Source organism: Diadema setosum, chromosome 11, assembly GCF_964275005.1.
Source record: "Diadema setosum chromosome 11, eeDiaSeto1, whole genome shotgun sequence".
NCBI classification, from domain to species: domain Eukaryota; kingdom Metazoa; phylum Echinodermata; class Echinoidea; order Diadematoida; family Diadematidae; genus Diadema; species Diadema setosum.
The window spans coordinates 36380940-36408254 of record NC_092695.1 but is presented as its reverse complement, the minus strand read 5'-3'; the positions used below and the strand labels follow the sequence as shown (position 1 = coordinate 36408254).

Here is a 27315-nt window from a genome sequence, read left to right as displayed (position 1 = left end):
CCAATCAGATGACTTGTAAATGACGTCATGCGCTATCTTGAACCGCCTAAAACCGGAATTGGCGCTGGCCGTCACTTTGCTTCATGCGATGCATGCTAGATAGCGTAGTCATACACACACATTCAGTGCACAATATGTGTATGTACTTGTACCTAAGCATGTTTGCAAAAGTGACTCGAACAGTTGAGTTGGTCTTGAAGGCAGAAGTCATGCAGGCCGGAGTTTTTTGAGGGCATGATCTGACGGAAGCTTGACCAAGTTGCTTAAAGGTGAGCATATTACTGTATGAATGCTTAAGAATGTGTTTGATAACTCTGGGACTCAGTAACCAAAGATAAAAGATGTTAAGATGTGCACTAACCGCCCTACATTTTTGGCGAGTTTGAGCCTTGCCGCTGTATACAGCGCTGTCCATCCCTGAAGCGCCAGTGCTAACGTTAGCTGTTCATGGCTAATTAGTAATGTGTCTATCCAAACATTGTAACAAGTTACATGAAGGCTAACGTTATACTAGTATTGTGGGGGCTCTATTTCGGTGAAACTGCAAGTACAAGTGTAATAATACAGGGACTCTTATAAAGCGCCCATTCTACCTAATGATTTACGATGTTGGTGTCTTGACTGAAAGGTAAAGCTATGGGCATAACAGGCTACTGTAGCGTAGGCCTAACTGTCGTCTAACACTGAGTAACACTAACAGTAACAAGTTAGTGTCAGTTCACCCCTTCCTACACTCTTGTAAGGTTTAATTTATCAATTTCTACGTAGAAAGGCACAGTTCTAGGCCTTATCATGCCCTATGCTGTGATAAAATGTAGGGCATATGCTGTTAGATGGGTTTTATTTTTAACGTGTTTAGGCCACCAATAGTACGTAGACCCTATATGGGCGCTACAATAGAACTGCGACCAGCCCAAACACGAAGCCCCCTGTGTGATGAGCGCCCCAGGGTTTAGGGCGCCAATGTTGCAATGCCAGTGCAGTGGCGTCAAGCTCTGAACTTTAAAAACTTCTATCGCATGGGCCATATTGGCTGACATCACCAATTTCTATTGACTCCCATATTATAATAGGGGGTCTACAAGTAATAAACAGTTTCTGTTCCACTGCATGACTAGGTCTACTGAGTCTGATGTCACAATGAACAATTACCTTTGGCGTGTGCACTCAACACTCTTACTATCAAGCGTGCATCATGTCACTCATTTTACTGGAATAATCAACTTCAATGCTACTTGCACTCGGCTGCGTACATGTGTATGTAATGTGAATGTGCTACTGATTTGCATTCCATGAAAATACTTCTACTATTATTACTACCACTCAGTAGTAGGCCTGGACACCTAGGCCTTATGGTTGCCATTTCTGCACTGAATTCAAGACTCTTTCTTGAACTAGTAAGTCTGTTAGTGTTACTGTTGAAGGCGTTGTATGAAACAAATAATGTATGGAATTAACTCGTGCAATGGAACAAGATTTTGCACCTGGATAAAGGTAATCTACTCCAGTCTTTCTCTTTGTAGCATAATCAATGTGGTGATCTGTGTTTGAGTAGAAGGATCTAGACTTAAAAATTCTACAGATCTACACTTCTGGCTGAGATGTATGCATTAAGCATCACATACACCAGTGAGAGAATGTAGTGAAGTTTTACAATATATGAGGCCTTTTTTATTTTTTACTTTTAATATTTTTTAAGATAAAGGGAATGCAAATTACCTGTTATTTGTATAATTTGTACTCCAAGGAGTACTCTGTCAGGACTATCCCTTCTTGGTGTTTAGATATGCAAGACATCCCTGGTATTTCTAAAAATTGATTTTAACAATAACATCTGAAACAAAAATCAGAGATATCGGTCTCATTTTTTCCTCCAGCATGAAATACAACCCTCGAGACCAATAAGAAATAATTAATTACATAAAAATCTAGAAGTGTGGCTATGACGACCGTTTATACCTCGAAGCATATTTGTTTTCTTCCTTTTTTTTTTTGTCAAGCGTTTCTGTTTTTCATTTTCCACTTCCTTATCACTGATATTTCACAGTTTTTGTGTTTATTATCAGATCAATGCGGACTTTGCCCAGTTGTACCGAGAAAAGTGCAGGAGATGGTGAACAGATGGGGGCCATTTTATGTCAATAGAATCTTGCACTTGCCAAGCGAAACCACCCTTAGTTGCAAGACATCGTAAGAAGATGTGAAGACATGGATGGAGACAGTAAGTCCTTCCGCCAATCATCATAGATCTTGTGGCATTGATTATAATTACTGGAACAATTTCTGTCCAAAGTGTAAGAGTAAAACTTACTCATTTGTTTATGCTTCATTGCTATTACACATTTCAGGAAAGTGAATGTGCACGAGTTTGCTCTTCATAGACTGATATTGATAATAAGTCGAAAACTGAATGTTAGGGATTGTCAGAGCTGATACAATACGTCATATCTAATATGTTAAAGAGAATGGGTGAAATACTTAAAGTTGAAAAAAAAAAATTGTATTGTGTTCCATTCTATAGGAATTTTGTGGAATGTCACTACTTGCAGCGATGCTTCACAGACCCAACATCCCCATGTAGAAGAAAGGGAGAGGACCTCTCATGCTCCCGAGGGATGCCCAGCAGTACCTGGTGCAGAATGACTATGTGCCTGTAAGTACAGTATATGCTTAATGTTTATAGACTTGAAATCAGTTCATGATCAAATCACTGAGCTTCCAATTTTGAGAATTATCAATATGCATGTTTCATTGGGCTTTTAAGTACCAGCTCATGTTTAGAGAAGAATATTTGAGCTTCGTATCTTACAAAGCAAGACTCGTGTAGAATCTGCATGTACTCGGTAACAGGTGGAATTTAAAAATCTGAATTTCTCATGCTGTCGTGAGAAATGCAAAGTTTTCTTCTCTGATATATCAGTGTTTTTGAAGCGATTCTTCTCAAACAAACTTTAGAACATTCAGCAATGAGTATTGTGAAGGGGTATCTACCGTGTTTTGACAGTTTTCTTTTAAATTCATTAAATTACGGATTAAAAATGCATGCTGACTTCTATTGATTTGTAATAATATGTACATCAAATATCTTATGAGTCTGGAACATGTAAATATCAAGTAGGCCCCACCCCGATAATGGCAAAAAGTAATCTGATTTCTGGGAATTTTTTTCAAGGCTTTGAGGTTTACCAGATCAGTGAGACAAAATGTTTTAAAATAATATGTTCCGAAATATATCAGAAATATTTACTTGTACATCACAAACTAAAAGTTATGTGATGAATATGTTATTAGTACATTGTATTTAAGATCAATATGTAAAATTATATTTTAATATTTTTTTCCCTCCAGAGTGCCCTCTCACTGAGAACTTAACTTCCCTCTATGTGATGCAAAGTTTATTTGATAATAATTGCAGCCTTTGTCATTTGCTCAAACGATTCAAGTGAAATTTAGTACTGCTATACATGTTTAATCTCTTTTCAGGTAGGAACCAATGTTCATGGCATTGCTGATGCAGAGACTCCAACCCCAGCCCCAAGCATCTTCTGATCTGGAGATTCTCCCACCTGAAAGCCCTAACAAACGGGAAACGCCAAGTTGATCCGCGCGAAACGTATACATCACGAGCGAGAAGCGCAAAGTTCAGTGATGCTAAAGATGCCACCTTCAGCCAGCCCTGCTTAGTCAGATAAGGGAGTGACTAGACGTACATCCAGTATTTTCTCATCCTGGACAAGACCATACTAAGTCCAGGCTGGAGATGACCGGAAGCAAGAATTTGACAGACTCTTTAAAGCCCACTGTGTCTTCATCGTCAAATATGCTTGGGTGCTTGAAGCATTCTTTGATTTTGTGGCGGCATATTCATGTACTGCTACAATCCCGAGTGAGGGCTTCATTCTGGGCATTAGCCACGAACTTCAAGAACACGTCAGTGTATGATGCTAGTAAGATTTTCCGACATTGTGCCACAAACCCATGCACACAAGAAGCATATCTGACTTGCCCTGATGTGCAGCAAAGTTTTCTTAATTTTCGGTGAATTCTTAAATCAAAGTAACACAGGTAAAATGCTGCAATGTTTCCTTTGAAGATACTATCATGCATAATGTTTGACTCATGGATATTGAGTTATGTTATGTGTGCCTCACTTTTCCATTTATATTGAGCTACAAATCCATGCACACAAGAAGCATGTCTGTCATTCCCTGGTTGTAGTAAAATTTCCTTGTAATTTTTTTTGTGTGCATTTTTAAATGAAAATAACACAATAAGGAAAGTTAATGCCGCAATGTTTCCTTTAGAGGTGCTATCATGTATGTGTGTGCCTCACTTTTGCATTTGCATTGCTACGTGAACATTTAAACAATATTTCAAGTTTTTATACATGTCCAGTTTCAATTTATTTATTGTTCATCTTTGGCTTGTTTTCTGTATATTATGTCTGGTTGATGATGAAAAAAAAAAAAAAAGTAATGCCAGATCCGCATTGATTTAAATTGAAAGAAGAAAGTTTAAGTTCCCCTGAACAATTTTGTAATTATTCAACGATTACCTAATTTTCATCACTCCCACAGTGTTGTTGAGCCATTGTCCATCACATTTATTGAGCGCTGATTTGTTGCTATTTTCATTATGACATTGTGGCTAAACACTTTAATATGAAACTCTCTATTTATAAAGAAATAAACTTTGGTTTTCCAGCCAAAGTATGTGCTTGAACCCACGAGGAAGGATAGATTCAGCGCAGATGGGCACCTTAAACAAATTTAGAGCATTTGACTTGAAATCTGGCACACATGACCACTATGGTATATAGATATGGAAACAATGTGGTGAGCAATGCGTTGCCATGGTAACAGCTTTTTTTAAACCAAAAAACATACAAAAATATTGTGGATTCAGCTAACTTCCTTTAGTCTTCGAGCATTTAGCTAGAAATTTGGCACAAAAGACCACTGTGGTATGTAGATGTGTAAACGTATTCTTTCGTAAGTGTCGATCAATGTGTTGCCATGGTAACGGCATATTTTGAATGAAAATCATACAAAAATATTGTGGATTCAGTTAACTCCCTCACTCTTTGAGTAATTGGCTTGACATTTGGCACATGCAACAACTTTAGCATATAGATGTGCAAACTTAATCTTTCATCAACGGTGAACAATGCGTTGCCATGGTAACAGCATCTTTTCACTAAAATGCATACAAAGATATTGTGGATTCATGTAACAACCTCAGTCTTTGAGCATTTAGCTTGAAATTTGGCACACCTGACCACTATGGTACATACATGTGCAAACTTAACCTTTCGTCATTGTTGATCATTGTGTTGCCATGGTAACAACATAGTTTGAATGAAAATCATACAAAAATATTTTGGATTCAGGTAACTCCCTCAGTCTTTGAGCATTTGGCTTGAAATTTGGCAAATGCAACCATTGTAGTTCAGAAATATGCAAACTTCATATTTCATCATTAAACAATCTGTTGCCATGGTAACGGTGCATTTTCCATGAAAATCATACATTTCGATTCTCCTGTCTCTGTTTAGAGCATTTTGGCTTCAAATTTGGCACATGTTACCTCTACATTACCTAGATGTGCAAAAAATCTTTTGTCAGTGTGGAAAATGTGTTGCCATGGTAACAGTATATTTTGCATGAAAATGATACACTAATGTGAATTCAACTAAACCCCTCACCCTTTTAGCATTTAGCTTGAAATTTGGCACATATGACGGCTATGATATAGGGCCTATAGTTGTGCAAACTTCATTTTTTTCTTAATGTCCAACATTGTGTTGCCATGGTTACACAATTTTTAGTAAAAACCATAGAAATCGTCAGTTTATCTTGCTCACTCAGTTTTTGAGCAATTGATTTGAGAGCTGGAACAGTGCATTGCCATGGTATTTTTTTTCTTTATTAAAAAGTAAGAAAAAATAATCCTGGATGAGTGATAATTCTAGTTAAAAATTCAGATTGCATCACTTCAACATAGTGCTTTGTTACGAGATATGACATCAAAGTAATTAAGAAACTAGTGGTCCATCTCACTTGAACAGTCTCTTGAGATGGTTCCCTGTCATCAGTTGAGATTCATTCTTAAATATCAATAGATTAAGCAGGAATTTGTATATTCTTTTGTCAAACATTTTGTCTACCAAAATGCAGTATGGAAATGTACTTATGTAAATCCATTTCAGACAATCGATATTCAAGGAATTTTAGAAGTAAGTTTAGAATGTTAACTGTTATTTGAGCTTCTTAATATTTTAAGGTGAATTTACTTCAGAGTTTACATAGATCTTGCTCCCTACTGTTATATGTAATACAGTTTGGATTCAATTGTAAATTTTCCCTACGGAATAGTGGAAAAATTAGGGAAGTCTGGTAAGAAATAAGGAAATGTAACACGTTTTCAGAAAACATTTCTTGACTAGTCCGTATGAATATGCAAATACATGCAGGCGAAAAGTGTACAAATTTTGAAGGAATGACATCATCAATTCCCTCATTTGGACGTTCATAAAGACTGGACAAGATCTGTTTTCTGGAAATGTGTGAAATTGAAAAGAGGCATATCTTCCTTATTTCGTAGCTGATTTTCATAGTCTTTACACCATTCTGTGTAGGGAAATTTCTTCTCTTTTCTAATTTGATTACACTAATTTTGGCCTTTACTTCCCTCTTGATTAAATTTATACTATGCATCATTCCAAAAAATCAAATAATTCTTTAAATTGCATGCATGGGACGTACAAAGCGTGTAAATCTAAACGTCAACTTAATGGAGGCTGTATTGTTTATTACACAGCATCATTTCTAAAATTTAAGTTATTAGAATTCATATATAATCTTACATTTGTTCATAGTTTCCATCTTACGACTTAACGATGCTCACCAGGGAAAGAAATACATAAAATGAAAGTGAATCAGGTCGTATGGAGTCATCTTGCAAGATTTAAAAAAAAAAAAGTGAAAAAAGTAATCTATTTGGCAATGAAGGTTCCAGTCGTCTAGTAACTTGTTTACAGAACACAGTGAAAGAAGCATCAGTAACATGAATGTGAAGATGTGACCATCTGAGACTATTGCAAAATATGCTCTGTTTTCATCATGTCGTATTTCATTTTTTCTGGAGCCTACATGTGTATGACAATCATCTCTATATTTTGTAACTTACCGATGTTTGTGAAAAATGCATCAGTTTGATTTTGTTAAAATAAATAGACCTTTACATATGAAGAAAGTGCATCAATTGGCTGTCATTTTCAGTAGTCTGAGTTTAAATCCATGATGGATTTATTTGAAATAAATCCAAGGAAGGCTTAAAATAAGTCTTTTATCGTTTAAATCCAAGCTGGATTTATTCTAAAAACAAGTCTAAGAAAGATTTAAATGTAATCTAATAAGACTTAAAAAATAAATCCTATAGACTTGAAATTTAAGTCGAACATAGACTTAAATTTTTAAATCCTAGCTAAGACTTACTTTTAAGTCCTAAGGTTTTGTCCGTATCTACAGTCCGCTAGGACTTAAAGAAATAAATCCTTAGGACTTAAAAATAAATCCTAGAAATTAAGAGAGCAGGTATTCCAAGAGCAGATAGGCTGTGCTCTCTCTGCAACTTGGACCTATATAGTTGGAGATGAATTTCATTATTTGTTTCAATGTACATATTTTGACTTGGAAAGGGAAGCTTATATTAAAGGGAATGTAAACCCCACGAACAATGAGGATTGAGTAAAAGCAGTAACATTAGTAGAGCACATCAGTGAAAGTTTGAGGAAAATCGGGCAATCGATGCAGAAGTTACGAATTTTTAAAGTTTTGGAGTTGGAACTGCTGGGTAAGGAGACTACTAGAGGTTATGACGTATGAGTGGACTACAATGTAAAGAAAATATAAAGGAAATCAGTAAAAATTCATTTTTCATGAAAATTACACATTCCATCAACTTGATACTGACATATGTGAGGGGTAGCATTTATTCCCCCTGCTTTCTGAAAGTGGTTAGTCAAGAGCTCTTTAATTTTGGTACAAAAAGGAATTTTTGTGAAATTCCTTTTATATTTTCTTTATATTGTTGTCCACTAATACGTCATAACCTCTAGTAGTCTCCTCATCCAGTGGTCCTAACACCAAAACATAAAAAATTCATAACTTTTGCATCGATAGTCTGATTTTTCTCAAATTTTCACTGATGTGTTCTACTAATGCTAATGCTTTTACTCAATCCACATTGCTCTTTGGGTTTGCCTTCCCTTTAAGTATCGAATTCGTCCAAACACCTTAAAAATGTCACTTTTGCTCAGTACAAAAAAAAGTCAAATTTTTGTCCAATCTTGCCAAGTTTGTTAAAATTATCCTGCTCAAGTTAGGTAACTATAAGTCTAATTGGAACATGCTCATTTTTGAACTGGGGTTGTGGTACTTCTCCTATCTCTATGGCACATCTTTACATTGTATTTTGGAATGGTGCAATAACTATTCAATTCCTCACTTTTTGTATTCATTTGAAAATTCATGATCTTATTTTCTACTTACCATATACTGTATATAGGCCCAAATACTTTATCCATGTATTTTGAAAATTGAATGATATCTTTGTAGCTGTCAAATGATTAGCTGAATTTTGAAAGCTAGTAACATATCTATAGCCTAATTACTACAACCCTATTTTAGAACTCACCACCTTTTCTTTTTACACACGACTGTTTAAAAATATGGTACACTACAGCACTACAGTGGTAGCTTGTTACAGCGAGGTCTTCTGGACCTGGAAATTTTGTTGTATGTGTGTACATGCATAATTAAATGAATAGTACACATTTTTTATGTATGCTTAAGTATATACACACATGGGTGTACATGGGTACTGATGTCCTTTTTGTGTCAGGCATCCCTTTGCATCGTGTTTTCAATGTGCTTTATGATTATTATATTTGTTCATACATGTATATATGTTAACATCATGTTTGTTGTATTTTACTGTTACAAAGACATTGTAAATTTCTCATACTCCGAAAGGGGTCGCTAGAAATTGTTCAAATAAACTTCAAGCTTCAAACTTCAAACTGCATGTAGTAAAGTCTTGTTTTCATTCTCACAGAAAAGTAAACGAGAGGAAGAGTAAAATCAAAAGTGGGAGAAGCGTAGAGAAATCAGGGGAAAATGTTATGGATGGTTGAAATTTTGCACGGACGGAATATTTTTACAAAAATCAATATAAGGGAATAATTATGGAAACTACCATGTTCACATGTAGGTCTATTGTATACTGAATAAAACCAGCCCCATGTCGAATGTTCTAGTCTCTGTTTGTGTGCCTGATTAGATTAGATTTCAGTGCTAATTATTCATCGACGGATCGACTGCAGAAAAGTTGATCTTGTTTATGATAAACTTTAGAAACAGTTTTCTCTCATGCACTGCACAAGAGAAAACTGTTAAAACTACTATAGACACTTAAGTTTCACTGTCCAGAGTGTCTATAGCCCTATATAACATAATGTCTGCACTGGTACCATACTTGGTATCAGGTGATCAACTGGTCTACATAAATCATTATGTATTGTACATCCCTGAAATTTTAGCGAAAAGGTAAAAAGGTTACACCCCGGGTCAACATCCGGATGGCACTAGTCATTCATCTCCAGTAAAGAAAGTCTTGAACATCGAACAAATAAATTGAATTAAATTAAATTAAATTAAATTAAATTAAATTAAATTAAATCGAATTGAATTGAATTGAATTAAATTAAATTAAATTAAATTAAATCAAATCAAATTGAATTGAATTGAACATCTGCAATGTATTGTGGGCATTGCAGACGGTTGATGGCCCTATACAGTTTAACCCCATACTGAAAAACTGGCCGGTAACTGGATACAGTAAATACATAAATCATTTTAAGTTTTTGAGGAGTTGTGTTTTGTTGTCTACATAGATCTCAGTTATTTTTTTTTTTTTTTTGGGGGGGGGGGGGAGGGGGTGCTATAAAATGATATTATGACATTCAATAGTTTGGGGGTTTTGGGATTTTTTTTTCTTTTTTGTCCTGCAGTGTTGTTCGAATAATACCTGCCACGAGCAAAAGAATCAACACTGCCTGCAGGTACTGATGGAGTTAACTGCTAACATGGAAATATATACGAGAGTAGGAGCAATTAGGCAGGAAACCAAGAAATTTTAGCTAGACGGTGTAGTATATATATATATATATATATATATATATATATATGTATATATGGGTCCCCACACTCCAAATGATTATTATGTACTTCTTGTCTGTTCATCATAACAATAAGCTTAATTGTAGTTGTTGTTGTTGTTGTTATTGTTGTTCTTTATGCCGTCATTGGACAACTAATATTACAGAAATAATGGACTGTAATTTTTGCTTTACAGTCACTATACATCTTTTTCCAGCTACCAAAATTTCAGATTTAAAGATTTCAGTCATCCAAACAGGCCATCAGACAAAAAAAATAAAAAATAAATAGTGATGAGCCCCGATACATGTGTGTGTGTGTGTGCATGTGTATCGGTTCTTGTGTGGGTGTCTTTGTTAACTTACAGGCCCCGTACGAAATTCTGACTAATATCTCCCCCATTATCTCGCGATCAGTAGTCTTCTTTATTATTTTGTCATTATTGTTCTGTCCATGGAATCTCTAGAAAAAAAGGACGGAATGTGCAGCTCTTGTCGAACTTACAGTACTGTATTGGGCCGAATTGTTTTGTGTCGAGTTGTGAAGTTCATCTCAAGGTAGCGCCGACAATGGACAAGAAATTACATGTGGATGGCACGTGAAAACAGCAGCAACTCGCTAGCCTTTTATCAAGGCACTGATATATTGCTGCAGATCATTACTTGTATGTACATGTAAGGCATGCTATATATTTAACTACATGTATAATGTAGAAATTATGAAACTGGCCAGTCGATTCTCAGTCAGTGCGCTGCTGCACGATTGCTAGTACCTCAGATCCTTCCCTTGACCTAACCGTGAATCCTAATCAAATTCTTATTCTAATCCTGAATCTGCTTGAATTCTACTCTAGCCCTCACCAGTGCCTAATCTGTATACGCTAAACCTGTCTCTTGACTAACAGGTATTTCGACCAGGAGTATTTGTCATCGGGGTAATAATTTGTCCTGATATTCAGCTGCAGTCTCGAAAACCCTAGCGATAAGTGTAGAATTTAACTCAGAATCCTGACTAAAGACTAATAACAGCAAAAAAATGTCCACTACGGGAATTCCTGACCAGTTGGCTGGTCTGAAAGGAAAAAATAAAGTTTTACAAGCACAAGTGAAAATTTTGATCAAAATCAGATATAAATTAAGAAAGTTATGAAATTTTGAAGTTTAATTTTCACAAAACACTTTGTTAACAGTAAATATGTAATATACAGGCTCTAATGAGTATGTTGATTGATTGATTGATAATGCAACTACTGTACTACTAAAAAAGAAAAAAGAAAAAAGGCAAAATAGTAGCCAAAAGGGTAAATTATATATTTCATTGTAAAGCATAATCATAAAAAACAACATAGGCCAATATTCAACGTTTCAACAATAACAAGTAACAATTACATCATGAAAAATATACAGCGTCTTATTGAAATGCAAACAGAAAAAAAAATGATAATCATAATTACCACAATGTACACAGACGTAATCATAGACACATACTAAACACATGCACATTAAGCACAGATAGAGGGCCTATAGGATACCCATAGGAGCACTCGGCTCATAAGAACCGGGTCCAAGGAGTATAAAAACGCGCTTTGTTTGTTTGTATTTTTTTTTTACCCTTTGATTAACACTCTCACAAACAAAAGTTATAATTTGCTGGTTATTAAAATATAGGACATACAAATAGTGTAGACATCATGGGTAAATTCAACGTGTTATTAATAAGCTTGATTGAAATAATCGACAATAGCAACAAAAGTTGTCGAACATTCTTCGAAGAAGAGAAATTATATGCTTCAGTCTTCACTCTTTGACTGACATTTATTTTGAATTTTATTGTTCAGCCAGGAATAATTTTATAGGCCCTATTTTGCCTTTACATAAGCAGCAAATTTGAATTTTCGCTAGTTTTGGGGTTTTGTGCACGGTGTGTCGACATCATCGGCTCACTCATTATAGGCCTATTTTGGTATGAATCTTGAAATCTTCACCCGATTTTGATCAATTGATGTTCACGGTTGTACTTATACCCGTCTTTCTTTTCAGACTGATTTTCTGGTTCCAGGTGCGATTGGGCTGTGAGTTCCAGCGGCGTATCTGGGGGGGGGGCAAGGGGGCACATGCCCACTCTTGGTGGCGCCAAAAACGAAAACAAAAAACGAAGAAAAAAAAAACGACGAAGAAGAAGAAGAAGAAGAAGAAGAAGAAGAAGAAGAAGAAGAAGAAAAAAAAAACTCGCCCCGACCGGGGGGGGGGGGGGGGGGGGGGTGGGCAGAAAACCAAACCAAACAAGATAAAAACAAAACATGAATTCCATGTTTTGTAAGCTAAAATATAGAAATGTTCGGCTCGCTCTCCAAAATTTATCCAAAAAAAAAAAAAAGATAAGAACAAAGCGCAATGATGACGCGGAAATATACAAATTTCGGCTCACTCGCTCGTACTAATTTAGAGTATTTTTTTCAAGTCCTCAGTTTGTTGGTATAAATCGTTATCTATAAGGCCGTCACTATATCTTCATTAGGTAAGATTTAATAACCAAAAAATGACAAGAATTCCATGTTTTGTAAGCTAAAATACAACCTCGGCTCGCTCGCTGCGCTCGCTCGCCAAAATTTATTACATTTAAATCACCCTCAAAACACCCCTTTGAAGTGCTTGAAAAAGCATAATGCTGATCATGTGGACTACCGGGATAGGGTTGGGGTTGAACACTGTTGGTATAAATCGTTGTCTATAAGGCCGTCACTATATCTTGATTAGAACTGTAATTCGAAGATTTAATAACCAAAAATGACAAGAATTCCATGTTTTGAAAGCTGAAATGCAAAAATTTTCGGCTCGCTCTCTGCGCTCGCTGGCCAAAATATATCAAAATTCAGGGTTGCCTATAACATTTAAATCACCCTCAAAAACACCCCTTTTAAGTGCTTGAAAAAGCATATCATGTGGATTTTTTTTGAAGTCCCAACCGGGATGGGGTTGGGGTTGAACATTTTTTCAGAAATTGTAATAGGGGCGCAATTTTCGCGCTTGCCTCGGGCGCCGTTTTCCCTACAGATACGCCACTGGTGAGTTCTGACTTATTTTCTTGTAAATGTCGGATTTTTGTGGCTGCATTTTTATGGTGATCTTGATTGCATTATTTAGTATAAATGACTATTGATGATTCTAAATGAATGCGATTATAATGATAAGAGCAATAACCTTTATGATAATCATAAGCACAATAATGATAATAATACTGAGAGGCCCATTGGTAATAAAAAATAATAAATAAACAATGACAAATATGTCTTCCATTAATTTTGTTTCCATGTGATATCACTAATTGTAGACTTTTCATTACGATATTAGTACACTGTATAACATTGCTAAAAACAGGGGGAAATGACCTATATAGGATTTATATTTGTACAGCAGCTTCTGTGCAGTACTGCGCAGTGGCACAGAATTAAAAACAATTCAAAGACAAACACAAAACAAACAAGAAATCCATAGTTTGATTTCTTCATTCACCGAATCCACAAAATGGTCTATTTGAAGAGACTTTCCCCTTTCGAAAAAAAAAACAACAAGCAAACAAACAAACAAACAAACTTAGCGAAGAAAGAAAGGGATCGAAGACCGCTGCAATATTCTGAATTTTATTTTACTGACAATGATCTTTCCCGGCCGCGATCCTTGTACGTGTACAACTCTCATGTTCTCATGCACAATGCCAATAATCTACAACCGGATTATATACTAATAGGGCCTGCTTTGTAACGTATTGCTACTGATGATCAATTATATAAAAACTTTAGAAGTTAGCAAACGGTCACCATCTGCATTAAGAGATCTGTAAAAAAAAAAAAATAAAAAAATAATAATAACTTTTACATAATACGTTAATTGCATATGCGTGCAGCAAATTTCAACGCGCCGAACTGAAGGGGGGGGGGGGGTGGGCCGGGGGTGGAAGGAGGTGCACCACCACCACCACCACGCATGGACGCACTCACAGTGGGCAGCTGATGGGAAAGCGCGCGCTATGAAACCATCAAAGACCCACGTGGTATGCGTTAGGGCATGGCTAGTAGGTCGCGTGTTCGGTGCACACACAAGTATTAGTATTCTCCATGTAAACTAATGAAAGTAAGTGAGTCCGGGTACACAGAATCAGTCTTGATAAGCTGTCAAGTGGCTGTACATTGCTCGTGTAGCTAGCTACCTAGCTTAAAAGCGTGGCGCGAGCTCGGCGAGTGAGACTTCTCTGATCCTCCTGTGTACGAACGTCTTCTTCACTCTTGCTAGTCATCTCACGGTTCGTGTTATCCACTCAAAAAATGGCAGGTAAGAAACATTTTGCACGAAAATCTTAATTTAACCTGTAGGCTGTACGTAGGGCTTATACCGTTAAAAAACGTTAGCTAGCTAGGCAGTGAGTGACAAGATAAGATAGTCATGAGCCATGCCACTTTTTATATCCGCTTTATTCATGTGCAGAGCATTATGCAGAGTGAAGTGAAATGAGCACAGTTGATGTGCCATGCGATGCCTGTATAGTACCCACCACATAATTTAATTCACTATGTATGAATTCTTGTATCTGTTGACATTATTCACATGACCATTTTTATTGTGTGAAAAATGACTTCTGTGACAAGGTGCACATTTTAGAATATTTAGCGCCTAGAAATCTACTCTAGTGGATGTTGTCATCAATGTGTTCGCATTGGCGGATCCAGAAATGCCAAGGCCAAGGGGGGGGGGGGGGGGGGAGGGGGAGGGTGATGCCTTTTACCAAATTAATTAACTTAAGCCTTGCAAGTTAAGGGGGCACATGCACCCCCCCCCCCCTCCGTTTTTTTTTTCTTTTTATTTCTTTTGCTTAAACAAAAATAAAGGGGGGGGGGGGGCCGGGGGAACGCACCCAGTGCGCCCCTCCTGGATCAGCCACTGTGTGTGTTTTGTCACCAGGGCAGCTCTGGTGTCAACTCACGACATGCTCACTGCAACCATCGGCATTATAAATACAGTTGGACACTAGCTCGCTTATCCAGCTCTCGACACCTGTCCTGCTACTAGATCTATTTAAACTACAAGGTAGACACAGGGTCTACATCTTGTCTCCGAATCCTTTTGTATTAACCATAAAATATTCCTGTTTATGAATGATCTCAAATGGTCAGTCAATCCACAAATTCACAATAGGCCTACAGGCTCCAGCTGTTTACCACTAACTAAATTGATGCAATCTTTTCCATATCTGGGCAATTACCCCTAGAGGGCAATTACCCCCCCCCCCCCCCCCCCCCCGACTAAGGTATTTAAGGTTAGAGTATAAAAGATTAGGGTTTGATAGGGTTAGGGTTAAGTTTAGGATTAGGATTAGGAATAGGGCCAGTGCCAGGGGAAGGGTGCGGGGTAATTGCCCAGGGGGTAATTGCCCTAGACCCTTCATACTCAGCAGGATTTATCCTGTGTCCTATACAGTGCAGACAGGCTGTGCTGATTAAATACAAAGTGTGATAAAAATGGTCACACATTTTACTAGTGACTGAGTGCTGTGAGTGCCTCCTGTCAGAAAACTTCATTTGATGTACATTGTACATCTGTAGTACAAGTTCTCTTATTGAATTTTATGTTTGTTTGTGCATGCTTTTGCCAGCCCAACCTCCCACCAAGAGAATGAAAGGTACTTGTATGACAGTTTTGATTAATTTGATGTGCATGCTGTGTTTGGCTTGTAGTTTAGAAAACCCCACAAAACCCTGCACTATTTTGTACCACTACACATTTGAGAAGAAAGCACAATTTAGAGAAATTTTTAGTTTGGAAAGTTTTGGAGAATCAACAGCACAGGAACAGATTAGAGGATTGTTGTTTTTTTTGTTTTTTTTTTTTTTTTTTTTATTATCATTTTGGTGGTGGTATTCATACTGTTTGATTAAATGTGCAAACTTCTGCTGATTATTGCTGTGATATCTCACATTCACTTTAAATTAACTTTCTCTATAGAATCAGTACAAAGTCCTTTCAAAGTCTAATCCTTTCCACCCAATCCTGTAGTGATTTTCCCATTGGTTGCTGATAATGGGGAGTCTCTTTTCTAACTTCTGAAATTGCCTAACAAAGAAACATATCTTCTGTAAATGCCGATAATACTGTACAGTGTACCAACTCTTGTAACAGTGATTTTCCAATGCAGCAAGCCCCAATCCCCACTCCTCCCCAATCCCCACCCCTCCCCCACCCCACCCCTCAGACATGATGAGTGTTGAAGTCATAATTGATTAGCATGCTATCATTCACTCCCACATGTTCACAATGTCTTCACCATAGACCCTCTGAAAGAGATTTAGTGATAGCAGTTGTGTTTACAGATTCAATGAACATATTGCCACCTTCCCTCAGTTAAAAAGATAAATAGATAGATTATACTAACAAATATATTTTTATATTAAAGGTGCATGGTCCCGGTGTTTTAGCCAAATGCGTACGCGGGCGCACAGCACAAGTTTCCTATAGAGACCTACGCTATCGACTCCTCTTTAGCGCTTACGCTTTGGCCCACTTCCCCGAGTCCGAAGAAGTCTGATCTACTGTAGTCAGTAGTCCGATCACAGTTTGGCTCATGATTCGGCTGAGGGGGATGACAGCTTTAGCAAACTTCTTTTGTGATGTCATAATAACAAGCACATATGCACGCACCCTGGCATTACTACAGACTGCGCGATGCGCAGAGAAGACAACGAAGGCAACGTTATTTAGCAACACCTACGCACTTTACTCTTGATGACAGCTCAACTTCGGTAATCTTCGTATCAATGCTAACGGTGTTTGGCAGTATCATCAACAGCGCCCTCTACACTACCGGGACTATGCCCCTTTAAGTAACAACCCAAAAAGGGCACCCATACAATTCAGGATTTGTGGTCTACAATATGAATGTGAATATTGATGAATGTAACTGCATAAAGTTAATGATACACATGTAGATAAAAAGGAAGCCATCCTCCACCCTGATTTTACGGAGTGAGAGGCTCCAAAGCAGATTCAAAGTTCAGGGGGCTTTTTGGAGGATTTGAGTTGTCAAAGTATCAAAGAGAGCAAGATACAATGTTGTGAAAGTAATTGGAAATTACCAGTCATATTTATGATCTGCACCCATACATGCTCTGTGTGTGTCTGAAATGAGCAGCTGTCAGAAAAAGCTGCCCTGGATCAGTTAACAGTTTTGCTTTGTTATCTGTCGGATGTTACATGCCTGCCTGTTCTAACCTTCTGCTACTAATATCCTGAATGCAGTGTTTTCCTATCTCCCAATCAGCTCACAGAGTGCTCAGAGCCTTTGTTTCCCCTCATGTAGTGATTATAGTAAAAAAAAAAAAAAAAAAAAAGAAAAATAATCAGTGAAAGTTTGAGGAAAAGCATACAACAGACTGAAAGTTAATGGATTAAAATGGGTAGTTTTGCCCCTTGACAGGAACTCTACATTTATACAGTTCATAATGTCACAGTTACTTGTATAGAAGATAAACTGATATAAGGAATTTCACAAATCTTAAGTTGTATTTTGACATATAAGCACACATTTTCTTGAACTATAACTGAAATTTATGTAAAAGCCAAATATTCATCCTCCATTTCTTCTGGGTGAAGTGAAATGCTATTGTCATGGCATTGGAAGTTATTTTATGAAAAACCTCATATTTTCTTAGGCAATGTAACTTTCTGCTGTTTTGACATAGGAAATGTTGTAGAGATGTCACATCTAAAAATGTTGATAATGGAATTCACCTAAACTTTGGAATTTTGTGAATTAGAACAGATTGTCCACTTTTGCTCAAATCTCCACTGAGTATTTTCCTAATCTTTCTGTATTTGATGAATCTACATGTTTGAAGAAACATCCTCTTTTTAAAGGAACTGCCCCTTTTTCAGCCATTCCCACATGTGTGTGAATGCAAATAGCTCTACACACTGTCCTATTGCATCTGATTCAGATTGTGATTAAATCTGCATCTCCTGGTTTGTGAGGGAGAACAAATACAAAATGTAGGCTGCTCAAGATTTAATAAAGAAAAAAACACACACACACACACACACACTTTCTAAGCTTTCAAATCCTGATTGTATAGGGCAACAAACATCACGGATGCTTCATTTGGGTCCCCCTGAGCAGGTTGTCTCATGTTCAGCAAATTCTCTTAGTAGACATATCTAGTAGTTTTGGATCTCAAAAGGCAGATGATATGAAAAATGCAACAAGAAGCAAAGCTATGTTCATGCATGTACATGACTGAAATTTATGAGTGCTTCCATCTGTTCACAAATGTGGCAGTTTCTATAGGATTGATGATACAGTGTACTTACTGTAGTGTAAAGAAGCATTATTGTGGGTAGCATTAGGATGGAAAAGACCTACAAGAAGCTTAGTGTCCTTTGCTTTATGTAAACAATCAGCAGTTTTCCCAGGGTGGTCTACAACTCGAAATTTGAGCATGTTGCAAGCTCAGAATATGAAAATATTGTAGAAATTGTATGTGAGCACATCACGAGCACGTAGTACGCAATATTTCGAAGCTTATCTCTTTTTGTGCTGCTTACATTCAATGTTCTCTATCACGTTAGGCACACAAATATCTAATTACCACAAATATCTAATTACCAGGTAGTTTGATTTTTTTTTTTAATGATTTGCATGTTTTTCACATGTGAGAATACATTTCATTTTGAGCTTGTTGCATATTTTAGCATGTTGCACAACATGTTGCTGGCTTTTTAGGATGTTGCGTAAGAATTTGAGCATGTTGCAGTGACATGCTGATTCTCCTCATGGACCACCCTGGTTTTCCCATATTTGTCTGGACAGCAGAAAAGAATGGTTGTGATGCAGGTTCACGTAGGTGGCCATTGATTAAAGAGAAATCTAGTAAATTTTTGTAGGGATAAAAGAGAGGTAAAGAATCAATAAATCTTTTATCATTCTTTCAATGTCATATGGAGTGATAGTGATTCATCTGTATACTACCAAACTTGTAATGTTGTATAATTGATTATGCACGTGTATGTATTTTGTGCGTGTAACATAATAAGAAGCTTGAATTGACTAATCCATGGATATTAATCTGGACATGTGTGTTCTTTCTTTCAGCTGAGCCAGGCAAGAAGCTTAATGAGGGCAAGACAAAGATCGTCTACGAACTGCCCAACTTTGAGGTGCTCCTACAGTCCAAGGACCGCATCACTGCCCACAATGCGCAGATGGTAAACCAAATGGTGGGCAAAGCAGCCATTTCCACTGCCACTACTTCCAAAGTGTTTGAGTTCCTCAGCCTGATTGGTGAGTTGTGACCTCTGACTCATGAAGTCCCCAAAATTATCAAATGGGTCATTTTGTCACCAAATCTGTTCCTGTCTGTTACTATCACATGGCATCCATCTTTGCTTCGCTAAATGTTTTACGTCACACTAAGCATTTTCCTGCTCATTTTTAACTGTAGAATTGGTTTAAGAATATCCTTGTCCCGAAAATTGCTGCCTCTCTAATACCTTCACATGTCTTATATTTGCTATGATAATTAGGAACTTTATGTTTGTCAGAATGTTTCATGTAGAAATAAAACATCAATATGACTGCTATATACTCCAGTAGTGGTGACAGTATTTGTGATGATAATGATAATTCAGTAGTGATAAGGATAATTATGGTGATCACATTTGTAAAGAGCTATGATGATAAGAATTTATAATATATAAAGCTACTGTTTATATCAAGAAAATCTTTTTATCTGAGGCGACCATGCATCAACATTATCATAGTTCTGTGTGATGAGGCTCATGGTCTCTTTTATTCTGTGACTTATTTTCAATTTCCCTGTGGTATCTGTGTACATGAATAATATTTCAAAATGGTAGAAATGTTCCTCGGCTTCTCTCATTGTGACCTACAACAAAACAGGCATCAAGAATCACTTTGTCCGCAAGGAGACAGACACCGCATTTGTCGCCAGGCGGTGTGAGATGATTCCCATCGAGTGGGTGACGCGGCGGATCGCCACGGGATCCTTCCTGAAGCGCAATCCCGGCGTCAACGAGGGCTACCGCTTTGCACCACCCAAGCTAGAGTACTTCTACAAGGTGAGTCGGCTTTCTCTGCGTTTACTGGTACAGGGGAAACGCTGTAAATTGAGGTCGGGACCAAGCAGATTTCCTCATTATACCCAGTATCTGGTTAAAGCAGTGTTTGTTATATCATGTTTTCCCATGTAAATGATCATTTGGATCATTTTGGGGCTTCCATCATTCACACTTTAAAGTCTACGGGTTGCAATCCGCTATAAGGGAGATATGTGTTACAAGCCTATCAATATGAAAATAATAACTCCCAATAATAGGAAGCCTTGAGTACCCTCTTGTCAGGACGTGAAAAGATATCCAATTGTTTAGTGAGCCTCATGTAGAACCAGGGACACTCTGCAGCTCTATCATTGGGCACAAATTTAATTCTAGGAGTGTTAACAGTCTATGATGACATATAAGTCACCTCTTTATGAGTGTAAACTGCACATTGGTTGTAATTGGGTATTTGTCATGCATCACACAAAAACTTTTTGATATCACATAAATCAGGAAAACTCAGCTGATCAACCAAACCGCTTGGAATCATCACCAGGAAAAAGGGATTCACACTTATCAAGTGGGCTCATGTAACCCCCAGGACAATGGGAATCCAGGAGTGATCCCCAGAAAATCATTTACAAATCACAAACTCTTCCTCGTTAAGATTTAAAAAAGAAGAAAGAAAGATAGAGCCAACTTAAAAAGGTATATATTATGCAGAAATTTAAGAACAGCACACACTTCTATGATAATAGATATAATGGTCCAGCTTTCAGACAGACTTTGTCATTTATCTCCTTTGTGTTACCTGCTCAGTTTGATAATATGATCAGGCTCAGTTAGATACCAGTATGTCTATATCAGCCATTGTGTTGCATCTCTTTTAACAGTTATAGCTGAGTAAGCACTTTACCTTGTGCATGCCAGGAAGTTGGCACAATCAGATGGTTGTCTTATTCAAGACTGAATAAGATATTGTTTGGAGTAGTGTATGTGGAAGGGGAGTTTCCAGCTCTTTGAGAAGAGCTGTCAAGCTGCAAGCTGCGTAATTTGACTTACAGCCTGTTTATTAGTGATATGTCTTGACAGCCAGTCTTGTATTTGACTGTTACTTTGTTTTGTTTGGATTTGTTTTGTGCTTGTTGTTTTTTGGAACTTGTTTCTTTTTTGTTTCTTTTTTGTGGTGTAATATAAAACCAGAAACATTCTCGGCATGAAACTTTTATGTGAATTACAGCCAACTTGATTCCTGATTTCTCATGAAATTTGTGAGAGTGTCATGCAATCAAAAATTTCTGATTTTACATCAATGGTAGGGCAAAATTACATAGAGATATCTGCCCTGGTAATGGATATCAGAAAATGTTTGGTATCATTCAAATGAGGGCATCTGGCATATAGCATGTGGAATAGAAAAGAAAAAAGAAGTAATTTATTGCATCAGAAAGCTGTGATTAAATGGATGTTTATTATGTGCCATGCCTCTGCTCTTGTGACATATTAATACATCATATCTGTGCAGGTAAAGAAAAGCCAGTTAGTGAAGAAGAGTGTCTAGCCATGTCTTCTAGTCTGGCCACTTAAATGTCATCTATCCAAGATAGCACTCTCCCCCTCATCATATGGTTATTTAGTGACCAGATTAGACTTTTCATCATATGGATTGAAAGAGAAGATATGTCTGTAACATGAGGAATCAAGAAAAAACCCTTCAACATTCTCCCTTCACATCTTCCTTCCTTAATCCTCTCCTTCGTGCCACACCAGGATGATGCTGCCGGTGACCCAGAGTGGTCCTATGCCCAGATTGTGGAGTCAAAGATGAAGCCCGGTGGCAGACTCATCGGGCCCCACGAGGTTGACATCATGGGGCGGGCCACCGTCACAGTGTTTGAGGTGTTGGAGAAGGCCTGGGCTGCCCTCGACTGTTCACTCATCGACATGAAGATTGAGTTTGGTGTAGATGCAGAGACAGGCAAGTTTTGTTGATTTTTTTCTTCAAAGACCTCATTAATAAATGGTGTCGGGGCTTTAAATTCACTTCGCAAATAATTGATAGATTTGTATGCCCTGTGTAACAAGAATGAAGGAGGCATTTTCTTTTTCAAGTTTTCTATAGGTCTGATGAAGAAAAAAGATATTTGTGTACGTACCAAGAAAATGACGAGAGCATGAAAGGGCATCGGCATTATCAGATTAGTACTTCAGCATGATGGGTGAAGGTGTTTATAAAAAAAAAATAGTACTAAAAGAAATGCCCTTTATTAATGATAGTCATTCTGTCAAAGTAAGTGGTAATTTTGTGTTGGTTGTAAACCTTCAGGAGAGATCCTTTTGGCGGACATCATCGACAGCGACTCTTGGCGTCTGTGGCCAGCTGGGGACAAGCGCCTCATGGTGGACAAGCAGGTCTACCGCAATCTCAAGGAGGTGACAGATGAGGCTTTGCTGCAGGTCAAGCGCAACTTTGAGTGGGTTGCCAACAAACTGGATGTAAGTTGTTGTTTGTTTGTTTGTTTGTGTTTTTTTTTTTTTTTTTGGGGGGGGGGGGTAAAAGTCACCACGCTGGTCTTAATTGGATGTTTAAAAAAAAAAAACTGAACTAAATTAGGTTTAGTGGGTGGTAGATAATGAATATACTTGAATATTCAGTATGTGGTCAACAAAAAATTTGGTGGAAATTAGTGGATGGTTAAGGACTAGATGCAAGTGAAAGTAGATGATGGTCAAGGAATGTCATGTAGATGAAATTAAATGGTTGGCTGGGAGGCAATATACAGGAGGACATTTAGTGTTTCCGGCCACAGTGTGAGACTACAGTTGATTGTTGTGAACTTGTAAATTTATTCACCGACTTTGTTAAACTTTCCTCACCTTCCTAGACTTATTGTTTCTTATGTCTTGTCAGGATGCAAAGACACCAGTAGATTAATATTTATGTCACCCACATCCACTTATATTTTAATCTTGCATCACCTCACAGGACTTCATCCCCACACCCAAGGCCCAGGTCGTCGTGCTCATGGGCTCAGCCAGCGACCTCCCCCACGGAGAGAAAATCAAGAACGAATGCGTCTCCTTTGGCATCCACTGCGACCTGCGAGTGACCTCTGCCCACAAGGGTACGGAGGAGACTCTGCGGATCCTCAAGTACTACGAGTCACTGGGGATCCCCGCCGTCTTTGTCGCTGTGGCTGGGAGGAGCAATGGCCTGGGACCAGTCCTCTCGGGCAACGCCACCTTCCCGGTCATCAACTGTCCACCAGTGAAGGCCGACTGGGGACCTCAGGATGTGTGGTCATCTCTCCGTCTGCCATCTGGTGAGTGAATTCAAACTGCTCAACAATCAAGGACAAAATTCCTCAGGCTCTCTTTCAAACCAAAGCAAACGCCATGTTCCATACTAGTAATATTTTCTTTTGCTTTTTGAAAGGTGACCGTGTTCTTATGAAGAAGAGATATTAATCAACCTTGTTTCTTCTTTAAATGAAACTTGGTATGCCTTTCAGGAATGTCATGATTGTTAAAATGAATTTCTGGATCACTTATATTACTTGTATATGTTGATGATTACCGTGTTCTTATCAAATATTGCTGTATCACTGTCTGCCATAGACTGATCTGGGGCCCGTTGCATAAAAGTTACAATTATGGTAACTTTGCCATCCAATGGTAACTTCCATGGAATTCTTGATTTTGATTGGCTGTTGAGTATTGTTGCCATGGTAGTTACCACTGGATGGCAAAGTTACCATAATTGTAACTTTTATGCAACGGGCCCCTGAATTCTAGAATGGGCTTTCATTTTGGCAAACATTACTTGCACCAAACTTGTCCCTTTGTAAAGCACCCTTTTGAAGCCCTAGCAAAAAATACCCAAATCCAGAGGCAATGTACTCTGCAGAACAAAACAAATCCATTTACCACACAAGGATGTTTTCATAGAGTTATGTTGTATGAGATACCGAGACCAGACATATCAAGCGTACTATAAAGGGAAGTTGTTTTGTATCATCCTGTATGAGACGATAGAACAGGATAAGAATATCTTGACATAAGCTGGGAGATTACAGTTCGACCTCGATTATCCGGCCATGTCGGGACCGGCGCTCATCGGGATAAGCGAATTGGCAGGATATGGGAGACACAATGTTAATGTATATACCTGCCGTCCAAGCTGCCGTCCCAGTGCACTGGCAGCTACATGTAGGCTGGTAGCGTACCCCGCAACGGTGGTGTAATCTATGCTAGCCTGCGCAAAATTGTAGTCCCTTCTTCACAAAAATAAAGTTTCTATGTGAAAATCATACATGTTTTGTCTCATTAGATATTGAGAAACCTATCATGCGCATCTTATGAAATTAGTGAAATAGATCCATGAAAGTCACTGTTTTTTCTCAATTTTTGGATGAAAAAAAAAAGTCCTTCACTGCGTGAACGCGTCCGGATAATAGAGATTTCTGGATGAAAGAAGGCCGGATAATCGAGGTCGAACTGTATGTGGTCGATAATTTGCAGGTCAATGTGATAAATGACTCAAAAGGATATGATTGGATGTTATCACCAAGCTGTTCAGATAAAAGGGAAGTTGAACATCAAATATCTATGATAATGGATGTTGTCCAGCAGCTGGTTGTTACAGGCCAAACCCACTGAAGGAATCAATGCCCATTTTTCATTTCAAATACCCAGGTCTTGGCTGCACCACCACCTTGTCACCGGAAGGGGCTGCGTGGCAGGCAGCTCAGATCCTGGGGATGACCAATCATGTCGTCTGGGGTCGGATCCGTGCCCGCCAGCTCAACACATGGATTGGACTGAAGGAATCAGACAGGAAACTCCAAGAGTCTCTGGACAAGTAGAAATCTGGAATGAGATCTGTTCGTTATTCTGAGCTGAGGTAAAGGTCGCCATGAGATGGCATCTCCTGCTATTCGTCACAATTTTCTGTTTCAAAAGACAATCTCTTCTGTTTAAACTGTCTTGCACAATGTGTGTGTATTTTGTGTTTATCCCATCACATCATTACCGGGGCTCTTTACCCTTGTCATTATGGACTCTTGCTCAGAATAAGTAACATTCAGTTTTACAATGCATTAACCACTGAGTTTTGCAAGTTTGTAACTGCCAAGTTTTGCAAGTCTCTCAAGTAGGGGTGCATTTTAAGACCAAAGGAGTCCAGTGAAGTTGTTAAACATTAAATGTAAAAAAAAAAAAGTAACTTTTGAAATGTAGTGCGAGTGTGGATGAATATGAGGCAGTCAAACTCTCTGAAATGGTCGAAGTTATGTCTTACCTTAGATGTTTACTACTGGTTTGGTGCTTTTGTTTCCATTAGACTTAACTTTGGAGTATTTGCAGTACTTGATCACTCCTGATCACTCCTGTCAAATGCCAGTTGCTGTCGGTTAAACAGTTCACATGCTTAGCATTAGACTAGATTGGACAACACCTCTCAGTGGCTGATGAGTGGTTGTTTGTTACAATGTACCGGTATGTTGAACCCTATGGCCCGAATTCACGAAGGTGGTACAAATGAAACCATGGTTTAAGAAATTGGTCATTTCGTCGACAAAAAGACCGTATCGTTAACGAAATTATCATTTCGTGGACGAAATGTTCATTTAGTTACAAAATGCTGTCATTTCGTTACAAAATAATCATTTCATCGACGAAATGACTGATTTCGTAATGAAATATTCTGTGCGACACTTGGCGCTCCATGGTTTTTGTCCATGATTTAAACCATGGTTTCATTTGTACCACCTTCGTGAATTCGGGCCCATGTGTGCTTTGAGTGATAATTGGCACAAAAAACCCCAAACACACTGCCAGGTCCCTGGCACAAAATAGGTCATGGGCTGGAAACCAGTATTGATGGCAGTATGAAAGGAAATACATTTCCTACAGCTGTTCCACAAGGTGAATGCCTTCTATCAGGAGTGTTCTTATTTTCCGTCATCAAAGTCGGTCTTTATTTTGCACTTGATCAATTGAAATAAGCACAAACACCAGTGGCTATGGTGGCATGTAGTGAGATTGGAAATATTTTTGTACAGATGAGAAGTGGGATATTGTTATTCTGCTGTGTTTATTCTTGTCCTGTCTAGGGTTATTTTTTTCTTTTTTGTCGCTTTGTTTGATGGTGGTGGTGTATTATGTGACATGTTGTTAACAGTTTTAGGATGGTTAGGGTACCATCAACACTTCTTGCAGAATTCAGTTGAAATACTTACATGTGTTATTCAAGGAAAAGGGATATTTTTTAGCAGTTTAAAGAGCCATTTCAGTGAGTTCAAATGGGAAAAAATGAAAGAAATCCTGGACTGCCAGCACAATGAGATTAATAAATTCAAATAAGTTTTTGAACATTGATATGTTATCTTATTATCTTGTGACCCTCTTGAATTGGATTAATCATTCTGTACTTTGTCAGATGTACAAAGGAAAACATCAAAAGTACTAATTTTCATATACATGTACATTTTACTCTTGTATTTTTTTTTTCTGAATTATGCATTTTGTAATCTTTGAAATGGTGTTACAGGGTTTCAAATGTCAAAATATGCGGAAGGCAGAGAGAATGTGTTCAATGAGAAGTAAATGAGGGAATGTTATCCCAGTGTAATTTTGCATTAAAGTGCAGAAAAAAAACTGCTTTATTTACGTCATACAAGATTGTACATAGTGCTATTTGTGTCGAGTGTGGTTCCATAGGAACGCCTGTGAAGTGAAATGAATTGAACTGTAAATTGGAGAATTTACCCGGAAATGAAAAGCTGTGTGATTGAAAGAAGCATTGACCAAAAGCAATTACTCAATGAAATTCCAGTCAGATTGCATGTTTAAAATGATCCAACCTAATCCAACCTACCTGTACAGTGGACTCCTGTTATAATGAAGTCCTCGGGACCGGCAGTTTTCTTTCGTTATATCGAAATTTCGTTATAACCGAACAAATAAACAAACAATAAAAATACATAAAGTGAACA

At 37.8% G+C, this 27315-nt stretch overlaps 1 protein-coding gene and 1 long non-coding RNA gene across 2 annotated transcripts; both read left to right on the top strand.

The window, feature by feature from the left end:
- The first annotated feature begins 187 nt into the window (after positions 1–187).
- Positions 188–3881, top strand: LOC140235170 (uncharacterized). Its single transcript, XR_011901679.1, has 4 exons — positions 188–269; positions 2067–2221; positions 2522–2653; positions 3484–3881. It is a non-coding gene; the product is annotated as an uncharacterized lncRNA (long non-coding RNA).
- A 10574-nt stretch (positions 3882–14455) lies between these two features.
- On the top strand, positions 14456–26999 carry LOC140234600 (multifunctional protein ADE2-like). The gene is made up of 7 exons (XM_072314628.1): positions 14456–14548; positions 19356–19544; positions 20163–20341; positions 22091–22298; positions 22647–22816; positions 23307–23643; positions 25016–26999. The coding sequence occupies exons 1-7, from the start codon at positions 14542–14544 to the stop codon at positions 25183–25185; spliced, it is 1260 nt and encodes a 419-aa protein (XP_072170729.1). The 5' UTR covers positions 14456–14541; the 3' UTR covers positions 25186–26999.
- The last annotated feature ends 316 nt before the right edge of the window (positions 27000–27315 follow it).

Bases quoted from the DNA above. Each gene is read 5' to 3' on its own strand.
- LOC140234600 (XM_072314628.1), top strand. The intron at 20,342-22,090 runs GTGAGTCGGCTT...GTGCCACACCAG, and splicing joins AGCTAGAGTACTTCTACAAG to GATGATGCTGCCGGTGACCC. The intron at 22,299-22,646 runs GCAAGTTTTGTT...GTAAACCTTCAG, and splicing joins TGGTGTAGATGCAGAGACAG to GAGAGATCCTTTTGGCGGAC.